Source organism: Perna viridis, chromosome 11 (assembly GCF_037379345.1).
Source record: "Perna viridis isolate PV_CMFRI_1.1 ecotype Kerala chromosome 11, ASM3737934v1, whole genome shotgun sequence".
Classification (NCBI taxonomy): domain Eukaryota; kingdom Metazoa; phylum Mollusca; class Bivalvia; order Mytilida; family Mytilidae; genus Perna; species Perna viridis.
In genome coordinates, this window is record NC_142455.1 from 17,940,763 (window position 1) to 17,968,466 (window position 27,704).

Consider the following 27,704-nt stretch of genomic DNA (forward strand, 5'->3'; position numbering starts at 1 on the left):
GCGTGTAAAAATCATAAATTAAAAAGAGAGAGGGGGCACATTTTAGTAAAGAATAAACATGATGAGAAACTTGAATCAGTCTGTCCCATGAAATCTGTAGAAGACTTTGAAAAAGTAAAACGAAAGGCTCTCATAGAAATTTAAGCATCGCCCGGTGGTAAAACAGTCACGTGCATTTTCTGTCAGAGGCTTAGAATAGGAGGAAGATATGCATTCGCTTGTTATTTAAGTGGTTAATTTAAGGCAATGATTAAACATCTTCAATCAAAGAATACGAATATGTAGATGTATTTTTTTTTATCCAAAATAAGATTTAACTCAAACATTTTATTGAAGAAGACATACTCTATAAGACATTAGATTTATATACATCTGCCATTCCAAAACACACCTCTTTGCCTGAAACAGGAGGGGGACAATTGATTTTTTTCCTACAATCTCAATACGTTTTTTAATTACTAACAATGATCTACTGTAAGTAACTCATAAATATATTGCACATTAATGGACTTATTATCATATCTTCCAACAAGGATATATATATCATACGAAATACGAAAAACACATCGTTCCTTGTTGAAAAAAGATCCAATTATATGAGCAACTAAGTTTTAAGAAACCGCGTAGGATAGAAACAAATCAATGAAAAAAATCTTGTTTGAAGTATTCATTATTCATTTTTCAATCATTAAACCTGAATAGTTGTTTGAAATTATGGCGAATGAGAATACAATAAAATACAAATGATATATATTATCATTTTCAGAACGAATTAAATTAACGTTAAGAAAAAGAAAATGTTAGATTTTACCATGCATGATTTAACCTAAGGTAACATAACTAATTAGAACATATTTTTAAAAGCTAAAACGTTCCTGAATTGAGGCGATATTATTTAAAAAAATAATGTTCAATGGATGATCTACGGTACAATGGTGAAATATCGCTATTTTACAGTGTCTTGTCTTCATGACAATTATCCTTCATCTTATTACAATCAAAAAAGACTTCCTTCTTTTCGAAATGCAAATACTGTTTTAATGAATAAGGATATGACGACAGTTATGGATGCGAAAATGGCAGTTTAATTGTCCTGGGATGGGGTCACGTGATTTCAAATTACACTCAAATCACGTGTCTTTCATTACACGATCAGGTAACTGATGGAGTGTTTGCTAAATCAGATGCGGGACTAGGTCCAGTTCCAAATGTTGCTTTACTTTTGTTTGATCCTTTTGTGCCTGGAATGTCTACAAAAAAAATAATAATGTACAGCTTCGTTTATTCCAAAATGAAATGTCTTCATCATTTACGACCTCCTTGGAACTGTGAATTGTAAAAAGTATGAAATCTACAAATCCGTGTTCATGTTTACCTTTAATTATTTTTTTTTTAATTTTGTATTTCAATTCCATATTCAACTGAAAAATTATGTAATAATGCCATAATTCTGTGTCGTCTTACAAAAAGTACATATAAGTTGTTTATAATATTGAAATTAAATTTGCAATATATGTGATTTTTGTCTGTTTGTTATTTGTACAACACAATCAAACAAGTTATCGTTTCCGGTTGTTCTATGAAATCAGGGGTACATGTCAGGACCTTATCATGCGTGTATAATGTCCTATCAGTACAAAATTACATGCAGATTGCAACTTATCCGCTGATTATATATGTTTTATCTAACATCGGCGCATTTTAAATTGATAAATTGATAAATAAAACATACAGTGTAAAATGTCCACATCGAACCCTGAGTAATCCGAAAAACTGTCTAAAACAAATATTTTTGAAAGTTCCTTTACTCTTAATTTTGACCCATGGTAAACAGGATAAATTTTTAAGTACAAAAATTTGTTCGGTTTAGGCAGGTTTCACTGTATTTTGTTAGTGTGAATGAAGTTAAAGGAAAGAGTTAGTCAAAATCATTTTCTCATTAGTAACATCTTCAAACTCGTTTTTTTCTTTTGACTTACTCTTTGCTTTATATATATACCTACTGTGCTTCACCGTAGTATGTGCAAAATACGGTCTGTCAATGTTACGGATAATTAAAGGCATTAACCAATTTCGATAATACTGAATAAGAAAACAAGTATGCAAGCGGTAACTTAAATTAGCAAATAAGTTGTTTGAAAAGAATACTTTTATTTTTTACTCATGTTTTAGGTTTCATTTCTTCCCAAGCCGAAATGGTTTTAAAGTTTTACTTATGGCTAAATTCAACATGCACTGAAATCTGTTAAGAGCAGATTTTATGATATTGCACATTTTGTTGTACAGGTTAAATTTAACAGTGATTGTTAAGGATGTTCGCTGCTGTACTCAAGAATAACAAGGATTTCAAAGGGTTGTGAAATATTTCAAGATCTTTTATGCAAGAACAATATAAGAGGAAAATAAGATGGATCAGTGTGTTTGTTTTTGAGATGTAAGTATTTGAAACTTTGGTTGGAACAGGATTTCTCTATATTTCTTTTCCATAGGTTTTGTCTTTGTAGTTTTTATCGATTAAATACAGTAACGAAATATCAAGCACCTTATGAAAAACTTCACAAATAACATTTTAAGTCGTGTTTGATGAAATTGTGATTAAAAAATTCCAGGCCACTGATCAAAAATTATAAATGAAATGAAAAACAAACCGAGGAGTCCGAAAATCTCACAGAAATGGCTGAACATGACCAGCGAACATCCTTAAGTTGATAATATTAATGGTAATTGTTAGAAAGCTACAAATTTCAGTGCAGTAAATACCATACATATCACGCAGGGTTATATTAATACACATATTAAAATGAAGCACAAGTAGAAACTCGGTTGTCAAGCATTCGTGTACCCTCTGACGACTTTGCCTTCCTCTGACGTGACTTTCGGGTTGGAATTTCCGGAATAAGACTGCCGTCATGACTCGCGTATATCTTTTTTAACTTCTTTTTCTTCGCTTTGTCATCTAGCGACTGCAATGTTGTCTTCTTACCCATCCATTGTCGTGTATCAGGAACTACAGAAATGAGTGTAGATTTTTTCAAGCTAATGTTAAAACAAATTTTACATTTTTCAATATAATGATATAATAACCTAGTTCAAACTTTGTGAATGTGCATCATTGTTTCTTTATTTCTTGTACAATGTTTTCGTGATGTTCTTTTGTGTAAAGTGTGCTTTGTTTTTTTTCTTAATGTGTGGTAAGCAAGGGTTTTATGCATTTAATTGTCGACCATTGGATATATCATAATATGTTTATATATTCATCTTGATTTTAAACGTTATTTTTCGTACGTTTCGATTTAAAGATAAGGCGCTATCAATAGACAAAAAAAAACATGTTGATTTTGTTCTAGTATCAGTATATTCGTTTGAGGGCATCAGTATCCTATCGTCAAGTTTACTTGTTCAAAAAATGTGCTTTATTCATCGTAAAGTATCAAAGTTGTGCATTATTTAATTGGAATATTAGTCGAAATACGAGGAGCGGGATAACATTGTCATGTTGACCAATTTCATCGTTCATTTCCTTTATCTGTTTATAAACCCGCAACTGATACGTTGATATTGCCATATTTTTTAGATATAATATACTTCATACAAAAATCACAAATTTCTATTGGATAAGCATTATGTGTTATTTTTATCTATTCCTTCCACGCCCCCCCCCTCAAAATCGATAGGTAGCTACTATTTATCACCACGATATATCACCCTGATAAATCACCCTCATCATGATATATCTCCCTACTGACCGGAAATGCCTTTCCGTGTCCGTATGCCTATCCTTTTCATTTTTACTTAAAGTTAAATGAATACTGAAATATTTCATTTTTTGTTATTTGCTATTGTTGATTTTTCCAATGATAATATACTTGTTAAGTAGCACTCCAGCTAAGAATCATTCAAAATGTGATTCATGGGTAAAAAGCCTATATATTTTATATTTGATATTATGTTTGAAGTGCCATAGTAAACAGAAATTTATAGTCAGCCTTTCATATAACCCGTGTTCTTAGATGATAAGAATTAAATACCTAAGAGCAGGAAGATTTGAATGAATAATTACACATTTCATAGTAAAAACCCATAAAACAAATTAATTACAAAAATAAAGATATGTAGCCTTTTTGGAGTGTATCACATTTTTCAGATTTTGCATGATTCTTACAAAGACAGCTACTTAAGTATTGAAACAATTACACTTGGGTTTCTTAAAAGTGTGATGTATTAAAAAGGGTATTCAGTATAATATAAGACATATTGCCCGACTACGTCTTGGGGATATATTTACCTCTTGTGTTATTTCAGCCCCGTGCAACTAAATAGTGCTCAGAACCCTAGCTGGGGGTTAGGGCGCTCTGTCCACAGAGCAACTGGGATGTGTGCCCCAGGCGGTGGAATGGGGTACCCCTGGCGTGTTACATGCTGGGGTTGTCAGGCTATAATACGGAAAACCTGACCGCAAACCATAGTGATGCACCGAGTTGGGAAAGATGCCACGTTCCTCTTACGTTAAAGAACCCTACTGTGGTATTCTCCCGGAGTAGGAACAATAGGGCTCCGCCACAAGAGGCTAAACTGCCCGACCCTACCCACCTCTCCCTATTTCCATTGGTAATCAAAATTTGTCGACCCCATTGTCCTTGTGTCCCATCCCTTTTTCATTTCATCACCATTTCATGTTCATTTTATCATCAATTCCATGTTCATTGTCTGAATATAGCTGAAATATTGCTGCTCGGACGTTAAACCCCAACAAACAACAAACAATGTGTTATTTCAGCATGTCACTTTATCCTACAGGCAATATGTGTATATCATACAAAAATAATTTGTTACATGATATTGTGTTTCTCCTTACACCAGTTACTCCATGCAAATCAATTCAGTGGTCACTAACCTTCAGCTAACGGATCTCGCTTGAAAATATCAGTTCTGTCCATACTCTTTCTTCCAAAATCTTTCCAAAATTTATCGACGTCTAAGGGGGTTTTCAGAATTCCTTTCTTTTGCAAGTCATCGGAAAGTCGAACCATCTAATAAAAAGACAGATTAACATTGGTGATTTTCTTTCCTGTAGCAATCAAATCTAACCTAACTGTAAAAGCATTAGATATTAATCTAATCACACTTAAAAACAGGACACTTTCCCGCATGATATACAATCAATCTTTTTTTTTTCAAGCATCTGGAAATTAAGATTGTTTTATAATCTTTTTATGAATATATAAGCGAAGTCTTAGTTTTGTGTTTACAGTTATGCATCAAAGGCAGCAATAAATAGAACTTGCACGTTTTAAAGTTTAAACCGGATGATTTGTAATGAATGGACAAGAATACAATACTTTTGATAATCTATTTAACCGTATGAGAACTAAGAAATAATAGAAATAACATAGCATTGCGGAAAGGTTTAGGTACTTTTACAGGGGAAATTGGCCCCCTTATATTACTGAAAATTGATATTTGAAACTTAGTGAACAATAGTGTTAAATCTAAGAGTAATTGTTTATATTTTCAACTCATCTGTACTGCACATTTAAGTCATAATCATTGGTCAAAATTGGTTTTCTTGAACTTTACAAAACCTGGAAGTAAATTACCCTTTAAACACGACATACAAGTATCTGCGCTAATGTAGACCCATGTAATATCTTAATTGTCTGGAGAATTTTGTCTATTTTATCAGAATTCCTAAAGATTTGGCGGTCTCCATTGGCGCGGGCATCACAAATTTGAAAGAGTAATCAAGGGAACCAAGGTTATAGCGGTAAACAAAAGAATGTAATCTAGGGACAAAGACCAGAAAAACAAATGTGCAACTAGGACTCCACTAAAAACTGGGAGTATGGACCAGTTAGGGTAAGCGTCCTCTGGTTTTATAGAAACACACGCCGAGTTGCTCGTAAAAAGTTAAGTCCGGGGTAGTCGAAAGAAGAAAGGAAAACCATGACACGTTGAACAAATCAGTTTTCATAGCGCAGATGGATACACCGTAACGATCCACCAGTTCATGATGACGACCATAAAACATCTGTAGTGATGACTTCAATCTTGTAGCAAGTTCCAGAAGTCTATTTATTAGAATTTTGGCGCGATACAAAAAGTCTGCGTAGTTTCGGCAAGCTCTGGCATAACGTATGAGTTGTGATATGAACACTCCATACGCAGGTGCTGAAGGGATGTTGCTACAGATGAAAGGAAAGTTGGGAATTTTGAATGAAAAGTGATCACGTTTGTCGTAAAGTTTGGTCAATAGTTTTCCTTTGCCGTCGATTTCTAAGTGTAGGTCAAGATATGAGGCTGACTTCACAGTGTCTGTAGTATCTTTTATTATCTCAAGATCTTTGGGGTAGATGCGATGTATCAAATCCCAAAATTAGGATTATTATAGATAATACGTCATATATATAGCGGAAACTGAGATTAAATGATCTAACTAAACGATATTTTTTCTTTCGGATCAGATCAGTTATAAAGTCAGCCTCATGGGAGTGAAGAAAAAAGGTCAGCAAGTAGAGGAGCACAATTTGTTCCCGTTGAAATAAATGATCTATTTTGTACCAAATTTTGCAAAAACTTGAGTTTTTAACTATGTTGACATGTCATTTCAAACTTCAAAAAATCTAATATGGTAATGTTGTTGTTCTTCGTTAAGTCCTTCACAAAAATGCAAATTGGTAACATTCTATTGCCATGTTTAGAAATTCAGCTTGGTAGTGGCTAAACACATGCATTAATGTACCATGCCCTTTACGAAAATTTGATTCACTTGAATACATACAAATATTATGTTAGGTACGAAATTTTTCATATTCAGATAAAACAAAATTGACAAAAATATCTTCTTAACATATCAAAGTTGTTAAACTGTTGAAATTTTGTCCACAACATATTTGTTAAGTGTTTGGGGACATGATTTTCAACAGTCGGTGTACTAATAGGAACTTACGGCACTTGCTCAGGTCAACTTTTATTATTATCAGAATAATATAAGGCGAGGAGTGGGTCGGTTCAGCGTAAATGACAATAATTTAAAAAAAAAATGAACAGTAGCCGAATTTATAAGATAAAAGGGAAATTAATACAAATAAAATACATTTTAAAACGTGATAAAACACTAAAACACTGAGTGTCTTATCAGTTTATCTTTTAAATGTGTACACTGTTCACTTTACTTTTCTATTAAGATATAAAACGGTTTCCATATAAAACAAGGCAGCAGGTGGTAAAGGATAAATTTTGTTTTTTAAAATATCATTTATTCCATATCAAAAATACATCCTTTATCACAGTGAAATATTGGGTTTTGATTAACTGCAACGTTTAAAAAAAGATATGAATTACATAGAAAGCATTTAAATTTATTGAAAAAAAGGGAGATAACTCGTTAATTTTAGCAACACTTGGTTGCTTTGTTAAGAAACTTTAAAATCATTTTCTGAGCCACCCACTGCTGATTCAAAAAGAACTTTATATATTTTGACATAAATAAAATATATACATTACTTCGGAATTAAACAATCAGTGGAATATAATTTACCTTTTGCCATTCAAATCATAGGATTTCCACATGGACAGCCTCTTAATTACATTTACTGCTATGAAATCATTGAACAATTTATTCGATTATTTGTTATGCACAGCGTATCTATTCCAAAGAACCTGAGGTAGAAGACACTTAAGACACTGAGTGGTCTATTTCATATCTTGACCAAGGTTAGAGTTTGACAAAGGGCAAAAAGGAACGGATATTGTGAAACACAACAAATGCACCACAGTACAAACTAAATACAAAATTGTAAATACTTTTAGAGATCACTAAAAAAGCCCTTAACAAATGTAAGACTAAATGAAACGACACACGTTGTGGTGTCTTCTAATAAAAGCGATTTTCATTTTGTTTGTGAAAAAATGTCATCTGCTGATGAGTATGAAGTTTTTATATCACAGTATTAACGTTAAATCAGAGTTACCAAAGCTTTTAACTATATATAAGCAAGTCTCGAATGTCACTAACAGAAAAGACATGGTAGTCATCTTTACAAGTGCACTTGGTTCATACTCCAAGTTTTTTTTCTCTTATATATATATATACGTCTCAGAATGAGACGACTCTATTCGCTATACTGCTCCATCGGATCAAATTGATACAGGAGACAGGGAAGGGTCTGAAAAATTCCCAACGATATTAGAACTGTCAAATTTGTGAAGCAATTTTTTGGTCGTTCCCTCCGCGAGACTCGAACTCGTACTGCTGTGACATCTATGACAACACCGCCTTCACAAAGTCCAGCGCCCTAGACCACTCGGCCAACTAGGCTATATAAAAATATAGCTTTCGCTGGCCGGGTCATTCCTCCTCGTAGGATTAATCTAAGGCTGTAACTTAGTACACGATGTATGGTAGTACGGGACAGTTCATTTTAGATGTTATTATGTAGGAGAGAGGATCAAATTAATGATGCATGTCACAAAAAATCAATATTATACAAACGTCTCAGAATCTGACGACTCTATTCGCTACACTACTCCATCGGATAAAATTGATACAGGAAAGATATATAAACGTATAGAAAGGTCTGAAAAATCCTCAACGATGTTAGAACTGTCAAATTTGCGATGTCGATATATATGTATATAAATGTGCTTATAATGTACCTAATTATCTCGAATTTAATTCATTTATTTAAAACCAATACTAAAGTTGATATCATCCAGAGAAGGTTTTCGATTTACCTTAGATAAATTTGATTTTGGTAGATTTCGGACATAATCCCGATCATGAACGAATTCTTCCTTTGGTCTTTTCTTAATTTTCTGCTTACTTTTTCCCTGAAACAAAAAAAAAAACAATGAAATGTATTAGTAATATGTAGATTTGTTTAACAAAACTGGGTCACACATATACAAACCAGCATATATTACAATGCATGAGCATGCGAGAGCAATTTTATACTCTGCGAGGGATAATATTCCCCATAATAACAGCAATTACCCTTGTATTTTATATTCATAAATGTTTCAGACATATGAATAAACATAATGTATTCTTTACTGTTACGTGATATTTATCTCATCTATCAAAGAGGCTGTTTATAATAAAACCATACAAAACTGTCCAAAAGTGATTCTTGCAATTCACATATATCAAGTCCAAAATTAGGAATATAGTCTATTAATGTCCTAATCTAAACCGGTCTTTCAAATTAATGTATTTCAAGACTGTCAAATATAACACAATAAGGGTTCAAGTAATGACCGTGGATGCATTTGAAGACGTTGAATCAGCTAACTTGTTTATAACCAAAAATATATCTGGAAGTTTTAACAACAAAAATAAATGATCGGCACTTGCAATTTTATGTTGACACTTAACAAAAATGTGAAATTATTGGATCAAGTCATTTCGGAACTTTTTTTTTCTCGAAAATGATAATATCACTTCCAGGCAAATGCAAGAAATATTTCACGTTCATTTTCACGGCCTTTTCTATGGAATTAACAAGTCAATATATTTTACCATTTGATAAAATCCCATATTATAAAAGTTCAAATATAGTTTAAAATTATTACATAAGCGATTACAAAAGTCATTTTAAATTCAAACATTAAATTTTGCCTTATCATAAGATGTTTTGTTTTCTATATATTATGAATGTGAGTGACAACTATGCCGCGAAGTACATACATGTATATACTGCACTCGCAATCACCTTCAATGAATGGAATTATGTCCAGCGCATTATTCCTAGTGTTCATGTAATAGCCCTAAAATATGATAATCTGATAGAGGACAAATCATTTTCTGAACATTACATAAATAACTACCGCGAACTCCATTTTATTCACAGTTTCCTTAAATGTTTACTCAGTTTTAATTATCCAATACTGTATTCTCACAAGTATTCCGATAAATGCAAATATGCAGAATGAAGGGAAACGTGTCGAAAAGTGTTTACCTCTTCTTCTAGTTGTTTAAGTCGTTCCTCGAACATTTCGTCCCTTTTCCTCTGACGTTCTCTTTGTTTTTCTACTTTATCATTCAGGTTTTTTATATACGTGTCGTATTTTTCAATTTGCTCTCTTGCTATTGCCTCTATACGTATCGTACGATTCTGAATAAAAGAAAATATAATTCAAATATTGTTTATTCTTCCACAACTGCAAAAATAAAAGGTTCATTACACACATCAAAAACAAATTCTTAAGAAAGTGTTTTATTCTTATACCAATTCATTTGCCAGTGTTATTTTGATTAAATTAATAATTTTTTTTCCAAATGCTACATATTTTTTATATTTTATATTATGTCATAAATTAGATTCATTTTGTATATTTTTCTGGTATTTCATAACGAACCAACGAAATTTAAGGAAAACCTACAAATACTGCAATGTCTACAAATGGTACAAAAAGTAGCTTCAGTGTCGATTATTTACTACAAAATTGAACCAGAATCACTCAAAAATCACACATATTGTCTGCAATATATTCCTTAAATTCCACAGAAAGTGTATTTTTAAGAACAGACACAGGATTAATTCAAGATTCAAATTGACACGGACTAAAAAACTTAAAATTTGTCAAAATATTAATTTCGGGCCTGTTTATATAACAACTAACTACCTACAAGAGACAAGAACAAGTAATATCTATAAAGACTTGATACGACTGTATCTTACATTATGCAGAAATATACGAACTATATTTGTGAGAGTTGAAAAGAAAATTGAAAACACAACAAATAGAATCTGTTGAAGCAAAACAATATAAAAAAAGGTATTAAAGTGAAAAAATGCACTATTCCCTGAAGCATGTTTTTCACAATAGAATTATATAAAATGAGACATAATTATGTCGCTTAAGTGTACTACAAATATTCCACATTGTGGTGATGATAATAGTTCCATAATAGACAGTGCAAAATTGATCCCAATCACAATTTACAAAACGACAGTCTACAATACATGTATTTACTTGGTACACCTTCCCAGGCAGAAAGTGTGACTCAACTACATATACGTGATATAGCATGATTATTTAACAAGCATTGTTTCTAATAAAAAACTTTAATGTTTTCCATCAGCTACAAAACTAAAACAAACATATTCAACTAAAGCGCTAAATGATCCATCAAATTTTACTTACACGCTTAGAGTGCCTATCTAATTCTATTGGCTGCACAAATGATACGGATATTTTCAGACTTATAATATTATATAATATCATATAATATATATAATAAGTACAAAATAGTCCTTTTGTTATATATATATATAGGTGCATGTTACCAGTTAAAATGAACTTTCAATCAAAAAAATATTTCGTAGAAAGCTTCTTAAGGCGTTTTTCATATGACTATAGGAAAAAATGTAAAGGTGGTAGAAATCGTTTTATAGCTGAAACTACTTCAATTTTACGAAATTAAGCAAAAAAAATTAAAATCTTAGACTAAACTTTCCAAACATCAAGGCACTGAAGGCCTCGAATACAAAATGGCACCACTCAAAGTTTTGTTGTAAACCGTAATACAAAGACACCTACCTCCGTTTTAAAGCGATTCTCTACATGATCACCCCACTCTTTAGACTTTGCAAATCTTCTTGGCTTTTTATCCTTCTTCCGCCCAGGTCCTCTGTCAGTAAAAGGCGGTTTTACACGATTACCACCTTCAAGTTTCTACCAACGATAATCGGAACATATTACACTTAACTTTTAATGTTTAAGTAGCACTCCAGATAAGAAGCATGCAAAGTGTAATTCATGGGTAAAAAGCCTACATATTTTATTTCGTTATTTTATTTGAATTGGCATAGTAAACAGAAATTCACATTCAGTTTTTCATATAACCCGTGTTCTCAGGAGATTAAAATTATGTACAATGCACTGTAGATTTCAAAATTGAGGGAGATAACTCTGTAAATGACACGCAAATACAATTGAATCTACTGGAATTTCAATGTTGATTATCTCCTAAGTGCATGCAGATTTGAATGAATAATTACACATTTCATAATAAAGACCCCTAAAACAACTTAATTACAAAAATAAAAATATGTAGCATTTTTGTGGGTGTATCACATTTTTCAGATTTTGCATGATTCTTACAAAGACAGATACTTAATAACATATTATTAGTTTTTTTTTCTTTTATTTTTCACTGAACGTCTTTTAAACATTCATTTTACATACAATGATTACAACACATAAACAAAGTACCACTCCCTTCTTGCATTCAAACTTAATCAGACTTAAGGTCTTTAATAAAATAATGTATATGCTTTGTTATAGGCAGTGTATCATTAGAGTACTAGTAACCATGGGGACCAAAATTCGAGTATAAAATACAATTGATATAGGATCTTTTTAACATTTTTTTTATTATTGAATACAATTAATTTTGATAGTTTTCTTTGTATTTCTTATCATTGTTTTTGTGTTCCATACGTTTTTTGGCAAGATTTATTTGTAGTTTTCTCTTGATATTTTATACATTTTATTATATCTGTTTTTCCTACACATTGTGTTTGTTTGTTCTCCGAACTCAGGAGATAAAATTTTCCAAAACGTATTATTTTCATGACACTTTATAGTCACGCATCGAGAATCTTACCTCTTCCTGAATAGGTTCGTAAAGACCAAGGATACTTGGGAAGCTTGAAGTTGTCCTAACTTTGAAACTAGCTCTGCTTAATCGAGAAAAAGATGTGTATCTGTCTGTAGCTGTAGTAAAGCCAGAGTTAACTGAGAATGTTCCTGACACGGTGCTGGCAACTGTTAATCGTCCGTCCCCATCGTTACCGTTAAAACTATCAGGACCGTGATGCACCGGCTGGAAAGAGAACGTGCATAATATGATACAAGGTTCGATTTCCTTTTATTTTAACTTATCTTGTCTTATAAGTAATCCGTATGAAAGAGGTTTATAGATAGATTGAAGCATGATATCTAGGATATTGCCAGTTGTTTTCAATATAAAGCTTAGGAGAAAGATTTAACAGAATATGTGAGCGATTGTAAAAGATAGTACATCTCATTGTAACTTTGTTACTCAAGTACGAATCATAAGAAATAACTGATCAATTTCAATTTCTTTGAATCATTCTTAAAAACAAAGAAAATAAAAATATGTAAATCTCACATGACAGTTCTATATTAATTTAAGAATAATTGACTTCATTTAAGAAGTAACTTGCCTTCTGATTGAATTATAGGTTGTTTTTTTTTTTTTTGTAGTGTAACTGTGACGTTATCAACCTTTTTATGATATACTTATTAAATTTTGAAAATAAAATTAAATTATGTTGTAAGGAATTACCGTCATATTTTTTCTATCTATTTGAAATAACCTCAAAGCCCGTTGTACTCACTGAATATATGTGCACCACGTGATGAAGGTTATTTATTCATATTCAGAAAAAATGTAACAGTTACAGCCTTAATGTTGATAAAACAAAACAGGTTCCTCAATGATACTACTGTTCCGTTTACCGAGGTACAATTGCTCCTAAAGCTGTAAAAGCAAGAGACGTGACTACTTTGTCTAATTGTTACAAAACTGGATTACGAAGTTGCTTTAACGTATTAAGTAGCACTCCACATAAGAATCATCCAAAATGTGATTCATGGTTGGAAAGCCTACATATTTTTATTTTTGATATCGTGTTTAAAATGTCATATACAGAAAGTAACATGTTTTTCATATAACCCTTGTTCATAGGAGATAAAAATTATATAGAATATACTGTAGAATTCAAAATTAAGGAAGATAACTCTGTAAATGACACTTAAATTAACAGAAACTACTAGAGTTTCCATGTGGATTATCTCCTTAGTGCAGACAGATTGGATAATTATACCTTTCATTATATAGACCCATAAAGCAACTTAATAACAAAAATAAAAGAATGTAAAAAGGTGTATTACATTTTACAGAATTTGCATGATTCTTACAAAGATCGCTACTTAAGTAGTGTTTTCTATAACTACCTTACCATTTTATTGTCAAATTAGAACCGATTAATTAACCTAAAATAGTATTTGAGTAAAGTAAAAAAAATATTACTAGAATTAAAAAAAAAACTTTTACTTAACTTACCATAAGCACTTAAAACCAAAATGTATGTGCAGGTATATTTGCCTTTTTATAAATTTTGCTTTAAGCAACTTTTTAAACATAAACAATAAAAGCTGTCCTTGATCAAAGTGACCGATTTTTTTCCTTCAGTTCTTTTGTACTCTGTATATTAGATTTTTTTGCATGTTTCTATTGACGGGAAAATAATTCCCAATGTGCTTAATAGACTGGCAAATTAAAATAAAATGGCCAATGGAAATTACCATGACACTAATTAGTGCTGCAATAATGAATATGTCACTATGTCTGGTGATGCATTTCAGAACATTCAAGAATGATTGTTATTGTCTTTAAAGTAAAAAAAAAACGGTAAGGTATAACAACCATAGGTATGGTGTATATGTCATAAAGACAACAACCCCCACCAAGTGAATGAACACGTTTGAAAGATAAGACACTTGTGAAAACGTTTCTTTGTTTTAATATGCGCATAATGCACAACGACTTTTTAAGTAGAACTGTCGATATTTGATTCAGTTTTTTATGTGTTTATTTCCTCATCCTGAATTATCTTTTGCCCTTGCGGTCATACTTAAATTATCCGTGCTCAAATAAAAGATTTATTTTGTAATTATAAATTGTATAATTCTTTTTAACAGGTAATACGAAATAACCTAGTTTAAAATAGTGTTAACTGACCCAAACCCGGTCATTTCATGTCATCTGTTCAAAGAGTAAATACGCTCCTTATAACTTAATTTCTATTGAATTTCAGTTCAATATTGGGAATTTATTCGGATTTAAAAAGATGATGTAAATGACGTCACAGTACCGGAGAAGATAACACAAAATAATTAACTAGGTGTTCGCAAAGGAAGCTTGTTAGAAATCAGATTTTCAACAAATGAACTTGTTGGTCATTAAAATTCGGATTGATGTACGATTGTCACGGATATTATACTAAAACAACATTTTTTTGTTCCCAAATTGTTTTTTTACTTAGATTCTGTTTTATGCTTGATATGTTTTCTAAATAGAATTAGGACTAAATGTTATAAAACAAACCACAAAAAAAAAGAATACAACTTTTCACCACATTATTGAGTGAAGGTAATTTAATACTCAAGATTAAGAGTATTTCATTTTTTCTGCATATTGAAAAATTAGTCCGGACTGTACAACCATTATTGATTAACCAGAAACATACCTTGCATGTTACGAAAAAACGCACTGAGTTTCGAATATAGCGATAAAAAACTCATAAAACTGATAAATAAATATAAGTAAAGCCGGGATATCCATTACAGTATAGACCACTTTGAATACACTAAGCATACCGTGTTAACGCACATTGACCAGTTCACATTTGAGGCAAAAAAAAGAAACACATAGTTGAGGCTTTCATTAAGAGTGTATGCGGTTGTGAAAGAGTAACCACCAAAAAGAAGTATTGTAAATACAAGGACACTGCTTCTACGATTCAAGGTGAAAGAGTTGCAGAATACTACTATAATATTTGATGCATTTTTAAGCTGTTGTCGTGATTTGTTTATTTCTTTACCATACAAAAAATTATCACATAATTGCAACGTCAATTGTAAATCATTTTAATATGTAGTTTCTTACAAGACGAATGACGGTACGACTTTATGGTTAAATTTTAACTAATACAAATCAATATCATGAAAAAATCGTTGGCTACGAATCAGTCAGTTAACTTCTTATCAAAATATTAAATCTCAAATTTCATTCATATATGAATTCATTCACAAATAATTATCATTTAAGCGAATTTTTAAACTGAACTGATTAGCCGATATAATCGGACAAGTAATTCGAGATCTTGCTATCGAATGACCTATTCGTACTTTAACCCCTTGAACTGTTATTCAAAACCTTTGGGGGTACGCGATAAAAGACTGTCGTAAACGCATTATGACGCTGCACTTTATATTGTCTCCGGTAAAATTAAAAATGCTGGTTTCAAGACAAAACTTGCAACGATATTTTTCATAGAATACATATGAACAAAGATTTGAATGATTATGCTAGCATTTTTTCAATAAATACATAATTGAAAAATGTAGGAAAAATGAAAATAAACATTATCATAAAATGCTGTCAAAGACATAAATATCTTATTCAATACTACTTATCATAGTGTAAATGTTAATTTCACTTTTACTGTTTGCCTATATATTATAGTTGGTTCCATTTTTTACACATACAATTCAGTTTGAAAGAGTAATCAATGGAACCAAGGTTATAGCGGTAATCAAAAGAATGTAATCCAGGGAAAAAGACCAGACATGGAAAACAGACACACACAACAAAGAACATAAAGTAACTAAAATCATACATACAAAGTAACAAAAGCAAATGAGCAACTCGGACTCCACTAAAACCTGGGAGCATGGGCCAGGTGCACCGGTAGGGTAAGCGTCCTCTGCTTTTCTAGAAACACCCGCCGAGTTGCTCATAAAAAGTCAAGTCCGGGGTAGACAAATGAGGAAAGGAAAACTATGACCCGTTGAATAAATCAGTTTTCATGGTGCTGATGGATACACCATAACGATCCACGAGTTCATGATGACGACCATAAAACTTCTGTAGTGATGACTTCAATCTTGTAGCAACATAACCCTGTTCCAGAAGCCTATTTTGTTAGACTTCTAGCGCGATACAAAAAGTCTGCGTAGTTTCGGCAAGTTCTGGCATAACGTATGAGTTGTGATATGAACACTCCATACGCAGGAGCCGAAGGGATGTTGCCACAGATGAAAGGAAAGTTGACAATTCTGAATGAAAAGTCATCACGTTTGTCGTAAAGTTTGGTCAATAGTTTTCCTTTACCATCGATTTCTGAGTGTAGGTCAAGATATGAGGCTGACTTTACAGTGTCTGTAGTATCCTTTATCTCAGGTTCTTTTGGGTAGATGCGATGTATCAAATCCCCGAAATTAGGATTGTTTAAAGATAATACGTCATCTATATAGCGGAAACTGAGATAGAAGGATCTAGTCAAACGATATTCTTTTTTTCTGATCAAATCAGCTATAAAGTCAGCCTCATAAGAGTGAAGAAATAGGTCAGCAAGTAAAGGAGCACAATTTGTTCCCATTGGAATGCCGACTGTTTGTTGAAAGACACGTCCACCACACTGGACAAATATATTGTCGATTAAAAATTCCAGCATTTTGTAAACATCTTCCTCTGTATATTTGGAAGATGATTTGGAATTATTTCTTACAATGTATGAGGAATCTCTACCACGATCTATATATTTGAATCTAGGTGTACCATCTTTTTTGGAAAAACAACGATGTATAATGTTTTTAAGTCGGGATTTTAACTGAGTATGGGGAATAGAAGTATACAGTGTTGAAAAATCATAGGTTTTAATGCTATTATATTTAGATAATAGTCTTGAACTGATTGTCTCCAAAAGATCTTTCGAATTTTTCAGGATCCACATTGAATTAATACCACTACGGGAGTAACAAGTGTTGTGGTAGGACTGTAGACCCTCTTTGACAGTTGTGAGTATAGAAGTTAAAAGTTTTGAAAGAGGTTTGGTGGTACATTTTGCAGATCCAGCTATGAAACGTCGTGTGTATGGATTCTTGTGAAGTTTAGGAATCCAGTACATAGACGGTAAATCACATTCATCGTCCTTGGTAGAGAGACCAAAAGAGGATAGCACAGATTTATGGTTTTCCACAATCTCTTCTTTGGAGAGAGTGGTAGCAGTATAGGTCTTATTACTGCTATTATTTTCTACGTCTACCTCTGATAATAAACATTGGATATAAAACGTTTTGCAGACAAAAACAATGTTGTTTTGGACTTTGTCTGCTGGTATGACAAAATATTTGTCATGTATAGTGGACTATGTTATTGCTACATCGGGGTCTTTGAAAACTGATGTAGCCTTGGCACTAATTGACCTACTTAAAACTTTCATTCTTTTCAAAATTAAAGACCTCATGGCCTTTAACCAATCTTTTTGTTCTCGTTTTATCCATTTTCTTGCATAGTCCTCGACGACATCCACAAGAACTTTAAAGTTATAATTCCAATTTATGGAGCGTGGTTCACGGTACTTGGGACCTTTAGAAAGGATATTACGGAGAGATTCGTTTTCGATAATGGTTAAATCTCCCGTAATCCATAACGACGTGACCAGAAGGACCATATTTGAATGGAGAGCTTTTGCAAGAACAGTCAGGTGGTTTAGCCTTGAAGTCCTCAATCTCGAGGTTCTGCAATAGCCTTTTATAATTGAAAATTTTGGATGCAATGGGTGAAGTATAGGAATATGAAATAATTGGTATGGATTTGTCTTTGAAATATGGGGGAATTTTGTTGGTAACGTTTTTGTGATGGAGGATATTAGCCAAATTAATTGCATCGACACCTTTGTTGACAAACGGTAGTGGAAGAAATGATCGTTTTTCTTCATCTTGACTTTTCGCACAAACTGGTTTAAAGAGCCTGTGGAAACCAATATCCAAAATGATGGCAACTAGTCTGTATAATGATGAGGTGGGGTCAGAAACAGGAGTGTCAAGACTTGTATTGTAAAGGGAGTGTAGTATAATGAGAGGTATAGAATAAAGTTTGGTTCTAATGTGATGAAGTCCAAGAGGTTTTTGTATGAAAGGAAGGAGACCATCTATGGAGAGACATCATGTAACTTAGGTGACGTATAGTGGAGATGGCCATGACTCCTTTCCTGTCTTGGATTTTTGTAAAATAAATTCATCACATTCATGCTATTGTTATATTGGCTTGAAAGGTTTCATATACTTTTGATGTTGTCATTGCATCCGTAAGGTATTGCAGTACCTAATCCATATATTAAGTTTGTTGATTTGCAACTTAAGTCATCGTGACTTCTTGTATGGAAGGTTTTGTTTGTAAGGGAACTGGAAAAGTAAGGGTCGGTTATAAGAATGTTGCATGTTTTACAATTTTTAATAGCACATTTTGATATGGTACAATGTGGTTCGTCATCGTTGTAGTCAAATATGTCGTTTAAAGTGAACTTCAGCATGAAAATAAAATATTATTGAGGATGGTTGTTTGTGTTTATGGCTGTTTGTGCGTCTTTAACTACGCAATTACCTAATTAGGTAGTGTTTTAGTATATAAGACTTATGTAAACAATACTATAGAAGTTCATTAGACTGAAAACTCTTAACTTTCAGATCATGTTCTACTTGTTTTTTTACTGTAATCTGTTATAGTATTTTTACACATATGAATTTAACAATTTACGTAAAGTACAATATCAATATATGTGTATAGTGCAATCTAAATTAATGTCACTATGCATTATACTGATATTCTTTTCTCTTGATATATGCAAAAATAAACATACACACAAACGAAAACCTTTAAAACATCATGCTGTCAGAACAGTATAAGCTATTTACACTAAGTTTGCGCATTTGTATAATTGTGATCTTTTCTTTCTAAACTACTTTTCATGTATCATCATTTCAGAATAAATGGTAAACCTGAAAATATCGGTATAGACCTGCTTGCGCTTTTTTCTAAGCAGTCTCCGTAGGTACTTACGCGGGGTAATTCCTAATCCTTAAAACCATAACGTTTTTTCAATCAAATTGTATACGCGGAAATTTAACATATTAGAATATCATATACTCGAATTTCACAATATGAAATAAAAAAAGGAAAGGAAAAGCTTCCAGCATATGACAGGTGCATTGGTATGGATTACATGCTCTTTCTATCGAGCTCGAGTTATATTTATCAACATATCGTACTGAACAACAATATATTTTATTTTTTAGACTAGAGGCATCGTACTGCAGTACTATGTGCAGTAGTTCAACACCATTAAAAAGGTATAATTCTGGTAAACTTTGTAATAGTGTTTTAAGGTCGTGTTATAAATTTGGTGTTACACTCAATTATACCACGAACTGTCAGTTATAAAGTATTACATGGCTAGGTCCCATCAGGAATATGTGATTGCATATATTTGATTTGTACATTATGAAAATCACAGATTCGTGGATACCTTAAAGACGTAAAGTACATTCAATACCGCAACATCAATATTGGGTTTTTATTTGTTATTTTTTTATCAAATAAAAAAGAACATTTGTTTAAATTGTTGGTTATTAATAATTTAATTAAAATATCAGATAACTCATCATAAATGAAAGAGAATTTTTAACATGAACCGTTCCTACCTGATTTTATCATGGTAAAATGTAAATGTCAAATATTTTATTTAAACGTTAATTAGTCCTAATGAACACAGACCTAATTTACAGTCATTGACTATGTAGGTCGTTGTATGATCCTATCCATTTCAGGATATAAAACTATGAGCATACCCAACTTGCAAAAAAGTATAAAGTTATAAAGGTGTCCTCTCCCTTTTGTATTTTCGACTTTCGTCAGTTACCAAGAGGGGTGCCCCTCTCATACTCGTTACTCCTCCTATTCCGCTGGGGTGAATTTAATAAAAGTTTCACAGAATCTTTATTCCAATTTTGCGCCATCTATTTTGTACTTTAATCCACATTAATTAGGATATTAAAAGTGCATATTATCAACTAGGAGAGTGGTGTGTTATATTTTCTTGGTTAATGATGTATGAGTTACTCAATAGATAGTTGAACACTTTTCTGTTGCTCTCCATGATTTGTCATTGAATTCTATTCATTTTTTTCATTTGTTTGAATTATGTCATTTGTAATTTATCATCATTTTGTTAGTAAAAATTATTTATACTAAGAGCTTGTTTTTCAGTACCTTGACAAAGTGTGTTCACTGTTCACTGGCGGCGCCAGGGTTTGCTGAAAATGTTAGTGATACTCAGAAATTTTTGTATTTGCTTTTTTTTTTATTTTTTATCTAAATACGTGAATGAAAAACCAAATTATGTACGCAGGACATTCTGTAAGATCAAACAGAAACCATCATATATTTGAAAAGATGTAACAATGATGTTTACGCTCTTGTACGGTATAAATTTCGCATATATACCCCATTACCATTTCCTACAGAAAAAATCCTTATATCCCAGAGAATCCCCATTGCATTTTAAAACTAAATTCATTAATATATAAACCATTGTTTAAATATGATTAAATATTTTTTTCTTTCAAATAACAATTTACAACTTATTTTCCCAAACTCCTCGCTCGTAATCCTCATCCACTTTATGAAATCCTCATACCAAAGTACCCAATATACTATGGAATGGAAAGTGTACCCCTTTTAAGTTATGTATTTGAAAAGAACGCAATCCAGGGACAAAGACCAGAACAATTTAAAACTTATTTCCCAATCTCCCCGCTCGTAATCCTCATCCTGTATACGAAATCCTCATTCCAAGTTACCCCATTTATTATGGAAGGAAAGTTTACGAATTTTTAGTATCGTATTTGAAAAGAACGCAATCAGGGGAAAACTGACACATACAACAAAGAACATAAAATAACCAAAACAATACGTACAAAGAAACAAAAGCAAATGAGCAACCCGAATTCCACAGAATGAATAAATCATTTTCGCATTTAGGTTCGTGACTACTTGATGCTTTAGTGGGCTTATTTCCTTATCTGCACAGCCCACATACAAGTTTACATCTATTGCCTTAAATATTTATTCTACTCTATCTTTAAAAAATAAGTTCCTCATAACTGATTATAAGCACTTTAAAATGTTGTTAGGTATGTACAATTTGTAAGTGTTTTTTCTTCTGAATTGACATCAAACGGTTAATTTTATAGCAAAATAAATGTATTTCAAAGTATTCATATTAGTGTATGAATGATCCATCAAGTCTTTGCTATATCATAACTACAAATATGTATCAACAGGATCGAAATCAGTGTATACGTACATTTTTTAAATTCGTAAGCAAATCTGTAATTATATGATTATAATAACTAACGCAGATTTTATATATTGACCCTAGTTATAGTCATATGAAACGAGTTTGGAGTTACAGAAAGTCTTGTGCTCTTTTTTACTCGATTCTTTACATATGGATGTAAACAAAAACTTTTATATAAATTCAAATAAGAATAAATGTTTCACTCAACACATATTCACGCACGTGCACGATCATGTTTATAGTAAATATACTGGCTAATTGACTTAAATGTTATCCCGATAATAGTCGATAATAGCCGATTTTTGTACCAAAATAAACAACAACAAAACGTCGTGTGTCATCGTAATGTCACACGTGCTACAAGTGGTTTCAGTCGATGATCACTTTTTTATGACAATGCACAAGTTCTTGATGAGTTACAAAATGAAGATCATGACACATAATTTGAATTCCCGTCATGGAAACATTATTTAAATAAATCACAGTTAATAGCTTCTTTCTTTTGGAAAATTAACAACGAATCATTGTAATTTCTTGCTCATATGTTTAAGTGTTTGACATTTCTTCACATTACCTAAAAGCAAAGTAAAAGCCAAATAATTAAAGCAACACCAACTGCGTAAGCATTAATTAAAAATCGTTAGTATGCAATACGATACCGTACACTGAAGTTAACTTTTAGACAATAAAGAATAACATGTATTATTAACATGGGAGAATCTAATGTCTTTACTTTGTTACTTTGTATGTATTATTTTAGTTACTTTACGTTCTTTGTTGCGTATGTCTGTTTTCCATGTCTGGTCGTTGTCCCTGGACTGCATTCTTTTAATTTCCGCTCGGATCCTGGTTTCCTTGATTACTTTTTAAGTAATTTTTTTTCTTGAAAATTTTCTAATTAAACTGCTTAACTTGAATAACTTATCGAGGGTCTCTACCTAGGTGTTATTGCATTAAATTTTTAATTTATTTTTTTTTTATTTTAAACGTAGGTATAGAGGCTTATTCTTTCAAAAACATTGTTCAGTTCAGTTCAGTTCCGACTTTCTCGAATGACAAATAGACCTGCATGGCTGCACTCGATAATCATATGAACATATTGACCAGTCTGCACTTGCTAACTGTCTAAAAAATGTTACGAAATATAACACGGAGTTGACAAGATCTATAATGGAGATATAATATTATCTTTTAAATGAATTAAATGATATGTAGTTCACACTTCAAGGGTGATTTAAGAATTTGTTGACTATTTAAACCTTCATTTATTTACTATTATTGTCTTTATATTATATTGACATACCATAGACAACTCAATGCACCTGAACAGATTTACGACAAACAACGAACGTTGGTTCTCTTTTGTTCTCACTAGTTAATTGGTTGTACCAAATACTTCTCAAGTGAACGTATATAGACGTTTTTTTCATAGATGAGGGGCTGTCTTAAATTAATTTATCATCAGATTCTGTTATATATCTTAAACTAAACAATTATATCTCTACTTATATGTTATGTTATGTTATCCCACTTAATATGTGGGATAACAAGTTTTAAGGGTTTGGGTTTAGTTCAAATATGTACGTCAACCGATTGAAATTGCCTTATATTTTTAACAGTTTTTAATGCGATAAGAATTCTTCCATTGGGAATTATATTTCGATATATGAAATTTTCTCTTGGAAAACAAAGTGTTTTAAGCCAGTTTACATTTACCACATACTCTTATGACCTAGTATTTAAGATCATTTATTGCAGTGTATTAAATGTCTTTTTTTCTCACATTGATATTGAAGAATCGCTCTCTACTTAACCCTTCAATATGTCTTAATATTAATATATATATATATATATATATATGTTTTTAATAATAAACATTGTTATTAATCATATTTTTTATGATTAACAAACATTTGTTGTTACTAAATGGATATATGCTCCCAGTTTTTTGTGGAGTCCGAGTTGCTCATTTGCTTTTGTTAGTTTGTGTATGATTTTAGTTACTTTATGTTCTTTGTTGTATATGTCTGTTCCGTGTCTGGTCTTTGTCCATGGATTACATTCTTATGATTACCGCTATAACCTTGGTTCCCTTGATTACTCTTTCGTATAAGGCAAATTTATTTTAGTATTACAGAAATCCATTTTGGCCTAATTGATTTAAACTTTGGATTTATACTAGATCACATACAATGTATTTATTTAGAATACTAGATTAAAAGATTAACAAGCCTACGCCGTTATTTGTGAAACTTTAATCAGATTTCCTGTTTAAACTTGGCAAACATTGAAAAGAAAAATTACATAAAAATGTTTGATCAATAATTAGCCTACAAACCTCTATACGTTTGATAACCAATAGTAGTTATGCAATAAATTAAAAGTTACGCTGACCTCGTGACCACACAGGCTAACCGTAACATCAGCATATCTCTATGATATTCAGATAGATCAAAAGTGAAGTTTGAAGCAAAGAGACAGAGAATTCATATTGTAACTGTTCTTATTTTGGCAACAGATGATTTCAAACATTATAGCATGAAGTTATATCGAAAATTACCATGTGCCATATTTCAGATATGCATATTTGCTGGTAATTGCTTTAGCGAATAAGAACCGATCTTAAAAGCTTATACTTGCCTAAACAATCAATAACGAACTTGTAAGTAATACCTTTGTCATTAGCCATTAGTATATATATAGAAATTATTTGCCAATTTGTTTTTTTTTAACCAATTCATTGGTGTACACGAAATAGCACGGTTACTCTTGAAAGCGATGACCAAAGTATTTGAAACTTACAACCCATGTGAAGAGCATTTTTTTCCGATATTGACAAGTTATCTTAACATAGTTTTAAGATCTGCCAAGATGTTCTCTCGAAGATCGATATGCATGCACGAAATCAAATTTTGAAACATTATAAAACACGTCAAAATATCATAAACTACATACACACCTTATATTTCTTCTGTACAGTACAATCATAACTAACAAGACTAAAAGGCTTTTTCGTATGTTTGGGATTGACGAAAACTCATTAAAACTTGTAGTTGAATATGATTTTTAAATATGTTTCATTATGAGTTCTTAAATGACAGCATGATGCAAAAAAGACAAACTTTACAATACTATTATGTGGTAAATTTAGTTATATACAATCCCAGTCTTTTTAAGTGAGAAAACAAATCGTTGTATTGCTCAGATCATACGTTTAACTGCACAAGAACTGGCAAAACAAGTTGGAAACGTTTATTTAGTTACACGTTCTAATCGAGAAACCAAGGCATACGGAGTGTAAGATGTTTTGGTTAAGTATATTAATTCACATTTTAAAACAGTTTATACTTACTTTACTTCAATGGTTTAAACAATTTAATTTTAACATTTTTTTTTCAGATTTATGTTTTAAAGAATGCCCATGTAGCATCCATTCACATCCTTTGATGTGGATGGCACAAAGTTAATTTTATCCCATTAGTTTGATAAGTGTGATAAGTTTTTGTTTGTTTGTTTGTTATATGTTTCCAATGTAATATTTAACTCATTATAAAGTCAAAGAACAGGGTTTTTTCTGTATCGAAAGGAGATGACTCAGAATACACGTTCAAAGTTTCTTAACTAATCAGTCTAAATTAAGACCAGATCGAAGACTTATTTCCCAGTTTTCTTAAGTTTCTTTTGCTTTCAATGTAAGTTTTTTTCATTTCTTACAAAATTTGAGTTTGTGATCTTTAATTGACTACAATATTTTGAAGAAAAAAATAATTGGCATAATGTAAATATTACTACTTACCTGTCTTGATACCTCTGCTGCTGACATTTTGAAATGATGTTAGAATCGTTGTATTATACACATGTTTGTCCTTCCGTTAAGTCCATACATACAAAACGGCGCTACAAACAACAACCACGGTCAGGGGGAAAACTAAAAACAATTACATTTGTGCAATACACAAATTAGGATTAAAAGATTTCCAAGATTAATCTGCTTTTCGATAATCCACACCAAAATACAACGTGGAAAGTTCGTTACTAGAGAGTTAAAATATTTATTTGAATGAGAATTATTTCTTTTGTTCTTACACTGCTGATTTAAATATCTTTTAAATTTTCATTATTTGATCGTTCATTTTGTAATTTGATAGGTTCAAAGTTAACAATAAGGTTTTAAACAGATATTAATTAATTTTATTTCACGAGCTTCATCAATAATTTAATATTGTGCAAATATCATATTACACGAAACAACATGATCCTCTTATTCGGTGGACGAAAAACGTTCAAAAGGATTTTTCTGAACATAAATCAGGATTTTCGCGGATCTCATATTAAGCCAACAGTTATACCTGAATTAACGAGTCAGCGTTCTATCCTATTCATATTGTTAACAAAATTTGTGCCACGAAGGGAATACTAAACTGCTGCTCATGTGCTTAGTCCCTCGTGTAATATAAAGGTATTCCATTCAATGTTTCATATTTACGAATGAAACCTACACTCACTGTATGCAGTAAATTATAATAAAAATGAAGCTACAGATTTAATTTTTAGTACTGTTTTTCATGAAACTACCCGGTATAGTATTTAATTAGTAATGATAGTGAAGATTTTCGTGATTATAATGATTATTTTTTACTTAGTATCTCCAATTAAACAAATTGAAATGCAAATATATACTAGTATTTTACTGCAGCTTTAATTTCACCATTGCAAATACATTATACAATGGCATGGCAGAGACCACAACCGATATAAAAATGATTAAAATTCAAATACCATGGGATCATGTTTTATCTAGAAAACTCAGCTTCAAATATTAATCAACTTGCCTATGAACGTATACAATTTATACAAATGGTTCGAGTAAAAACTTCCATGGGCTAACAATTGATTTGTCAATGTTTCGTATATTATCGCAGTCATTATACGGTATACATAGTGATATTATGACTAACGGTCGAGTTTGTGTTTAGGACTTTTTTTACCAGATTGAATACAGGTGTATGTGATAGTTAAGAGATTTCTGCTATTAGTAAATATAAGAACGTTTTGAAAAAAAACTGCTCTAAATGAAATTTTGGTTTTGGTTGGTGTTATTTTTCACTTTCTGAGTATAGCCAAGATTTTAACGGAAATCAAAGAATGTAATCTAGGGACAATACTAGACAGGGAAATCAGACACACAACAAAGAACGTAAAATAACAAAAATACTACATTCAAAGTTACAAAGCTTTTCTAGAAACACCCGCCGAGTTGCTCATAAAAAGTTAAGTCCAGGGTCCAGAGTAGACGAAAGAGGATAGAAAAACTTTGACACGTTGAACAATTCAGTTATCCTGGTGCAGATGGATACAACCTAACAATCCACGAGTTCATGATGATGACTATAAAATTTCTGTAGTGATGACTTCAATATTGTAGCAATATAACCATATTCCAGAAGCCTAATTGTAAGAAATCTGCGTAGTTACCTCAGGCTCTTGCATAACGTATGAGCTGTGCATGAAAACTCCATACGCAGGTGTTGAAAGGATATTGCCACAGATAAAAGGAAAGTTGACAATAGGGAATGACAAATCATCGCATTTGTTGTATAGCTTGGTCAATAGATTTCTTTTACCATCGATCTCAAAGCGTATGTCAAGATATGAGCCCTTCCTTTTGTTGATCACAAAAGGAATTTACTATTTTGTATTTATGCTTTACGCTGTGAATTTTACCTTTCACCATATCCGTTCTTTGTT

The 27,704-nt window shown here is 31.7% G+C and overlaps 1 protein-coding gene across 3 annotated transcripts; it reads right to left on the reverse strand.

Annotated features, from left to right (window-relative positions):
- Positions 1–312: 312 nt before the first annotated feature.
- LOC148603184 (uncharacterized) lies at positions 313–26,021 on the reverse strand. Of its 3 annotated transcripts, none has more exons than XM_088552627.1 (9): positions 25,753–26,019; positions 12,611–12,829; positions 11,542–11,676; positions 11,146–11,175; positions 9,957–10,112; positions 8,734–8,829; positions 4,895–5,030; positions 2,843–3,007; positions 313–1,250 (listed from the first exon to the last, which is right to left on the reverse strand). In XM_088552627.1, the coding sequence occupies exons 1-9, from the start codon at positions 25,777–25,779 to the stop codon at positions 1,153–1,155; spliced, it is 1,062 nt and encodes a 353-aa protein (XP_088408753.1). In that variant the 5' UTR covers positions 25,780–26,019; the 3' UTR covers positions 313–1,152. The 3 variants fall into 3 exon arrangements, with proteins under 3 accessions (XP_088408753.1, XP_088408755.1, XP_088408756.1); XM_088552629.1 differs by lacking the exon at positions 25,753–26,019 and adding an exon at positions 14,096–14,209; XM_088552630.1 differs by lacking the exon at positions 11,146–11,175 and having other exon boundaries at positions 25,753–26,021.
- Between the last annotated feature and the right edge of the window lie 1,683 nt (positions 26,022–27,704).